The following is a 7,371-nucleotide window of genomic DNA, read 5'->3' on the forward strand; positions in this document are numbered from 1 at the left end:
CAAGGAGTGGCAAATGGATTTGTACACAGATAAGTGTGAGGTGATGCATTTTGGAAAGTCAAACCAAACGTAGGACTTGTACTATGAATGGTAGGGCACTAGGGAATGTAATGGAACAGAGGGACCTGAGAGTACAAGTGCATAGTTCATTGAAAGCAGCATCACAGGTAGACAAGGTGATGAAAAAGTCGCTTAGCACTCTGGCCTTCACCGGTCAAGGAATTGAGTATAGGAGTTGGGACATTATGTTGCAGTTGTATAAGTTGTTGGTGAGGCCGCACTTATAGTACAGTGTACAGTTTTGGTCCCCCGTTATAGGAAAAATGTGGTTAAACTGGAAAGAATGCAGAAACGATTTATGAGGATGTTGCCAGGACTGGAGGGCCTGAGTTATAGGGAGAGATTGGCCAGGCTAGGTCTTTATTTCTTGGACCGTAAGAGAATGAGGGGTGACCTTAGAGGTTTATAAAATCATGAGGGGCATAGATAAGGTGGATGGTAACAGTCTTTTCCCCAGGGTAGGGGGTCCAAAACTGGAGGGCAGAGATTTAGGGTGAGAGGGGAAAGATTTAAAAGGGACCTGAGGGGCAACTTTTTCACGCAGAGGGTGGTGAGTATATGGGAGGAGCTGCCAGTGGAAGTGGTTGAGGCAGGTACAGTAATATCATTTAAGAAGCAGTTGGATAGGTACCTGGAGGAGCAGGGCTTGGAGGGATATGGGCTGAACGCAGGAAGTAAGAATAGCTGGGTGGGCAATGTGGTCGGCGTGGACTTGTTGTGCTGAAGGGCCTGTATCTGTGCTGTATTACTTTATGACTCTATCTCTTTTTCCCATGGTGGAAGAGTCTAAAATTAGAGGGCATAGGTTAAAGGTGTGAGGGGCAAGATTTAAAGGGGACCTGAGAGGGGGCAACCTCTTCACACAGAGGGTGGTGGGTACCTGGAACAAGCTGCCAGAGGAAGTGGTTGAGGCAGGTACATTAACAACATGTAAAAGGCATTTGGACAGGTTCATGGACAGAAAATGGGCCAAATGCAGACAGATGGCATGGGAGCATGGCAACTCTTTGCAGGTCGATCCCAGCAGATCCTCTCATTATATTTATTATATTCATTTTTCTTTTACTACCTCAATGTACTTATGCATGAGTACACTGAGGTAGTAAAAGAAAAACAACCTTCTTCGTTTTCAAACAAATATTTTTAACTGTATACGTGACGATAATAAACCAATAATGATAATAACCTGCTGAGTACCTGAGAATTTTCTATTTTTATTTCAAGCTTTCAGTAACTGAACTACTTTAGTCTTGTACTGTGAGTTTGTTGATGTTTTAGGTCATTCTTGTCACTAGGGCAGCACAGTGAGGTATTGGTATTGGTGTTGGTTTATTATCGTCGCTTGTACCGAGGTACAGTGAAAAACTTGTCTTGCATACCGTTCATACAAATCAGTTCATTTCACAGTGCATTGAGGTAGTACAGGGTAAAAACAAAATCAAAATACAGAGTAAAGTGTCACAGCTACAGGGAAGTACATTGCAGGTAGACAATAAGGTGCAAGGTCAAAAGAAGTAGATTGTGAGGTCAAAAGTCCATCTCATTGTATAAGGGAACCATTCAATAGTCTTATCACTGTGGGATAGAAGCTGTCCTTGAGCCTGATGGTACATGCCCTCAGGTTCCTGTATCTTCTGCCTGATGGAAGAGGAGAAAAGAAAGAATGACCTGGGTGGGTGGGGTCTTTGATTATGCTGGCTGCTTCACCAAGGCAGTGAGAGGTCTAGAGTCCATGGAGGGGAGGCTGGTTTCCGTGACGTGCGGGGCTGTGTCCACCACTCTCTGCAGTTTCTTGTGGTCCTGGGCAGAGCAGTTGCCATACCAAGCCATGATGCATCCAGATAGGATGCTTTCTATGGTGCATTAAAGTACTGTCCGTATGGAGTTTGCAAGTTCTTCATGAGACCATGTGCATTTTTCCCGGGTTCTCTGGTTTTGTCCCCCATCCCAAGTTTGTGCTGGTTGGTAGGTTATCTGGTTACTGTATATTACCCCAAATGTAAGTGAGTAGCTAGAGAGTCAGAATGGCAGGTGAGAGAGAATAGGTTGAAGTGACATGGGTGAGTGAATGGGATTGCTGGGATTGTTATGAGAACCAGCATAGACTTGATGGGCCAAATGGTCTTCAGTCATATGAAACATGAGGTCTACGTGTAAATTGAACTGTGTATATTCTTCCAGCAACACAAGCTGTGGGGCAAATACTCCATAGCCACCTAGGCCACCCAGGGAACAAAACCTTGTTCTAACTGTATTTTAACTCTAGAATGTTGGAGGAATGTTGTCAGAAAGTGATTTATATGAATTAAAGTTATCAAGTTTGAAAACATTGAGATAAACTTAACAGAAATAAAAGATCTGCTTTCACCTAAGAGTAAACAGTCAAGAATTGACTCAAGAATTGTATTATCTACCCTCTTTTACTCAGATTTACTTCAAAATTAACAAACATATGTTGCTACGTTGAATTGTACACAAAAATGAATACATACAGTTGAATAATAACCATAATTCAGTTCCATAATGTGCAGCTTGACATTTCTGCTTCTTTTATTGTTTCAGAACCACGACCATGCCTGCATAGCCTGTCGCATAATTTATCGATCAGATGAATATCACCCTCCTACTTTACCCCCCAAGGCAGACCTCCCTGTGGGACTGCATGGCCACTGGGTGAGTCAACGGTGTGAAGTGCGGCCTGAGGTGCTCTTTCTCACCCGGCACTTCATATTTCATGGCAGCAACAACACTTGGGAAGGACATTACTATCATTTCTCAGACCCCGTGTGTAAGCATCCAACTTTCACCATCTACGCCAAGGGCCGATACAGCCATGGAATTCCGTCTACAAAAGTGATGGGAGGAACAGAATTTGTGTTTAAAGGTAATTTGAGGCAGTTACTCTCACTACATTTAAGAACTATTCTAGACAAGCCCTTGCTTTGTCATTGAATACAAGGCCATGGACCAAGTACTGGTGAATGGGATTAGTATAGATGGGTGTTTGATAGTCAGCATGCATCTGATGGGCTGAAGGGCCTGTTTCTGTACTGTATAACTCCATGAAATTGATGAATTAAATTTTTTGTGTCTGAACCCCATAGAGTTTTGTGTCCATTTAGGAAATTCTATTGAACCCCCATTCCACACCCCACACCCCATTCCACTCCTGATATAGAATTTCATGCAGTCATTATTTGCTCTATCATTCGTTAAAACAGTCATGAATTGGTTAAACTGGGTATGTTTAAAAAAAAGTCAAGGCAGAACTGATTAACTGGCAACAAAATTTTTGGTTAAAGAAAGGACACTAAATCTAGTGAATTCAATTGTATCAAAATGTGCAAACCCAAGGCAGTAAAAAGATAGAGATCTGCTGTTCCAGGGTTACCTACTTCAGACATCTATTGCTCTCTTGCCTCTCTCTTTGCATGATCACAAAAGAAATTGATAAAAATGGCAGGCTTCCTATAATACCCTCCGAGATTTTGATCTAAGATTTCATTTTCACCACTTTACCACTTAACTAGTTGCCCATCTGTCAAGAAATCAATTTGAAATTAGTTGGGTTCTATAAATTGGGTGGACAATCCACTCTGCTGGATTCAGGAGCATAGTGGTTTGGTTGTTACTGGCCGTGTATCATGAGTTCAAATCCCACCATTGCAGCGAGGGTATTTCAAAAATCTAAGAGTAAAATAACGAGTATAATTAATGGTGATCATGAAAATATTTGAGAGTCATAAAAGTACACCCAGCTCTATAAAGACTGTCAGGTAAGAAAATTTGTCCTTATTACGCTGCTGGACCATGTGCGATACCAGATCCACACACCGATGTGGTTGCCATTTGAGATGGTCTGGTAGGAAAATCAGGATCAATGAGACACTCTGACACAAACCTTGAACAAGTTAATGAAAAGATTGTGGTGAAGAGGAAAATTTAGATTCAATGGACATTCCTCCCAGCTAGCTAGCCATTGTTTATCTGAAAGCAGATTAACAACATTCCCATTGAGCGGGATCTTCAGTACTTGGCTGGAACCAAGCCTCTGGGTTAAGCCTAAATTACATCATTAAGAAGAATGTTTGGACTGTCCCAGAGAGGTTTCTGGATAGTGATCAGGCTGGGAGTCCAGGATTCTTCCTTTCGAGAAATTGTGTGTGTGTGTGTGTGTGAATTTCTGATCTGTGCTGTTGATGGGATTACTAGCTTCGGAGGCATATATTCCTGACCTCCTGCTTTCAATTGCCGTCTCTGTACTCCCAAAATGTGCTGAATTCCTTCTGCCAATTTGAAAACTGATCAGCTCATTCTCAACTGTTGACCAGAATATCTTAATTATGTTATAATGAAGAAAGCAGAGTTTGAAGCAAATGCAGGGAAGAACTATTCTGTTTAATAACTGTAATGTTTCCCCTGAATACCTTTCGGCAGTGCCCCGGAGATTAATAATCTTCATTTTCTGGGAACTCCAGGATAGTCTTGAAGGGTTTGCAATCCTAACTGCCAGTGGGTGAAGCTCCCCGTGGTCAGAATGGATTCATAAATTACCCTCTGTGAGTTTTCATTTCACCTCAGGCAAGGAGACTGCAGAAAACTGATGCTTTAATGGGAAAAATGATGCACCTGTCACAATCATGCAGTGTAAGCATCTAGTGTCTGTTCAAGTCAATACTAAAGCTGCCACACCAATGCTTCTGTCTGAAAGAGAAGGGATGAGCATTGCACATTTCCACATTAATGCTAATATTACATTATGAATATTTGTGTGATCAGCAGATACAGAGCTGCCAAAAAGCATTACACTTGCAAGTTTTCAAACCAGCTTTAGCAATGGAATGCCTGAATGTTACTTAATCGTACAATGCAAATGTTGGAAGTAAAACCATTGACATCAATTGAAAACATTGTACTTTCCAAACTGGCACCCATTCTGCCAAATTTGAACCAGTTTATCTGTCATGGAAACAAATAAATCATATTTCAGGCCAATGACCATTCAGCAGAAATAGCATGGTTCTGATGAAATATTATTGGCTGAAACATTAACTATTTCTCTCTCCAAAGATTCAACATTAGCAGCTGTGTGTTTTCATCATTCTCTGTTTCCATTTGAGATTGAAATAATTGCAGTTTTTAGATTCTTGATTACTATCTTATTCATTTTTCCTACTGACTATGCAAAAATCATTTTGTGTCCAACTGTGCAAGATACTCATAGCATGAACACCAATTATTTTTTTTTACAAGGCATTGTTAAATTTTATGTCCTTGATGCACACACACTCTTTAGATATGTTAAATTATTTCATCTCCCAACTTCTGAAAACTCGAGCCTGTTCTGAGTCAGTTACTGTCTTACAGCTGATGAAGACCTACGTGCAGAGGTGCGAACACAATCAAAAAACATAAATTTACTCGAGCTGCATCTATTTCTGACGACAGAACAAAATGGTTGCTCAGTCTGTGCATGAAAAGACAGAGACGTTCTGGTGTGCTTTCTTCCTGGCCCTCTGCCGTATATCAGCTATTTCACATCTGTCTTGGCCTTTGCCTACAGAACAAAGACATACATTCCTGAGGAACAAAAATAACTCCTACTTACAGCATTCTCACTGCACTGAGCAACTTCACTGCCATCATTGGGCTGGTGGTTATAGAATTTTAATTTATAATTAAATCATAGTATTGCTTGAGACTGACCCAATACAGGCTGTCCCCAGGTAAGGAACAGGTTCTGTTTTTACAGATGTTTGTAAGTCAATTTTGTCCACAAGTCAAAAAATACACAAAAACAAAATCACTCGCTATGGTAAGCATACCTCCACAGTGTTGTAACGATTGGCATCAAAAGCACATAGGACTGATAAAGAACAATTACTAAAAGTGGAGAAAGTGAGAAAACTAGTTCTGTCATCCATAGGAATTAATTAATATATGGAAGTACATCGGATTTGTTAATTTAATCATATAACGGGAGCTTGCTCATTTGTATGGGTGCCTATAAGTCAGGTGTTCATAACCTGGGGACGACCTGTAAAGGAAAGTTTTCCAATTCTCACTTAAAATCTCTTTCCTTGATAAGGACAAAAATACATCTAAGAAAACATTTATGAAACTGTTTGAAACGTCTTCACTAGGAAGAATTGCCAACTAATGTAGTGTGGGCAGATGTTAATATGGAGGGATATCATTTAATAGTAAATGTTTAGCATAACCATTTAAACTCTTGTTTCAGTGAACCACATGAAGGTAACACCGATGGACGCAGCTACTGTATCACTCTTGAATGTTTTTAGTGGCAATGCCTGTGGGGCTGAGGGCTCATGGCACAAGGGAGTAGAGCAGGACGTTACGCACACCAATGGCTGTGTGGCTCTGGGGATAGGTCTTCCCCATACCGAGTACGAACTCTTTAAGATGGAACAGGATGCTAGAGGTCGATACCTACTCTTCAATGGACAGAGACCTAGTGATGGATCCAGTCCAGACAGACCTGAGAAGAGGGCTACATCTTATCAGGCGCCTTTAGTCCAGTGTGCTGCATCTGCAGACGGATTGGATGAGTCATTGGAAGGTAGCCAACAAAGCAAACAGACCAACAATGGATCAGAGAGAAATCGCCACTCTACAGGTGCTGCTATATTACTGTTTATTTACGTGGTCAGGCACGTCTTCAGCTAAGCACAACCTTGACTTTCTGAGGCTTCAACGACGGAAAACTCAGTAAATAGAGTTTCTTTCTTCATTCAGACAGCTTATTTACTTGACGCACTTCAATGACTAAATACTGTTCCCCTGTTGAAGATGTCAGTATGAATTTTCCACTTTGAACTCCCTCCAGTCAATTGCAGGCATGGAACGAGTAGCATCTACTGATCACAGTAACAGCACTTTACTACGATGGAAGATTTTATCCAGCAAGCACTGTAAAAATGTACATAGTTTGCCAAGTAACGTCATCTGTGGCATTCTCCTCCTGATGACTGTGTTTTGGGTAACTCTGGAGGGTAATTTTAAATGGCAAATTGAAATAGTATTTGTATATTTAAAATCAGAAGTTTCAACATGCAAAATCTAAAGTTGCAAAAACAAATGATGGCCAAGGATAAAAAAAGAAACTTCTGTCTTCCATAACTATTAGTAAAAATTAAGTATGGTATTTTTGAAAATACTACTTATACATTCTATTTTTCCTTATAAGGATACAAGTAAATAATTGTACAATTTCTATAAAAAAGGTAATGTTTCTGCCATGGATGTTGTGTGGCACTTGATTTCAGTTGCTTTATTAAAAATCTAGATGTA

The 7,371-nt window shown here is 40.5% G+C and overlaps 1 protein-coding gene across 2 annotated transcripts in view; it reads left to right on the forward strand.

Annotated features, from left to right (window-relative positions):
- LOC127574264 (protein APCDD1-like) overlaps positions 1 to 7,371 on the forward strand; it is a 37,607-nt gene extending 30,236 nt beyond the window's left edge. For both annotated transcript variants that reach the window (XM_052023120.1, XM_052023119.1), the window contains exons 4-5: positions 2,623 to 2,944; positions 6,302 to 7,371. In XM_052023120.1, coding sequence (XP_051879080.1) covers positions 2,623 to 2,944; positions 6,302 to 6,747 — 768 coding nt within the window. In that variant the 3' untranslated portion in view covers positions 6,748 to 7,371. The remainder of the gene's footprint in view (positions 1 to 2,622; positions 2,945 to 6,301) is intronic.

This window comes from Pristis pectinata, chromosome 9 (genome assembly GCF_009764475.1).
Source record: "Pristis pectinata isolate sPriPec2 chromosome 9, sPriPec2.1.pri, whole genome shotgun sequence".
NCBI lineage: Eukaryota > Metazoa > Chordata > Chondrichthyes > Rhinopristiformes > Pristidae > Pristis > Pristis pectinata.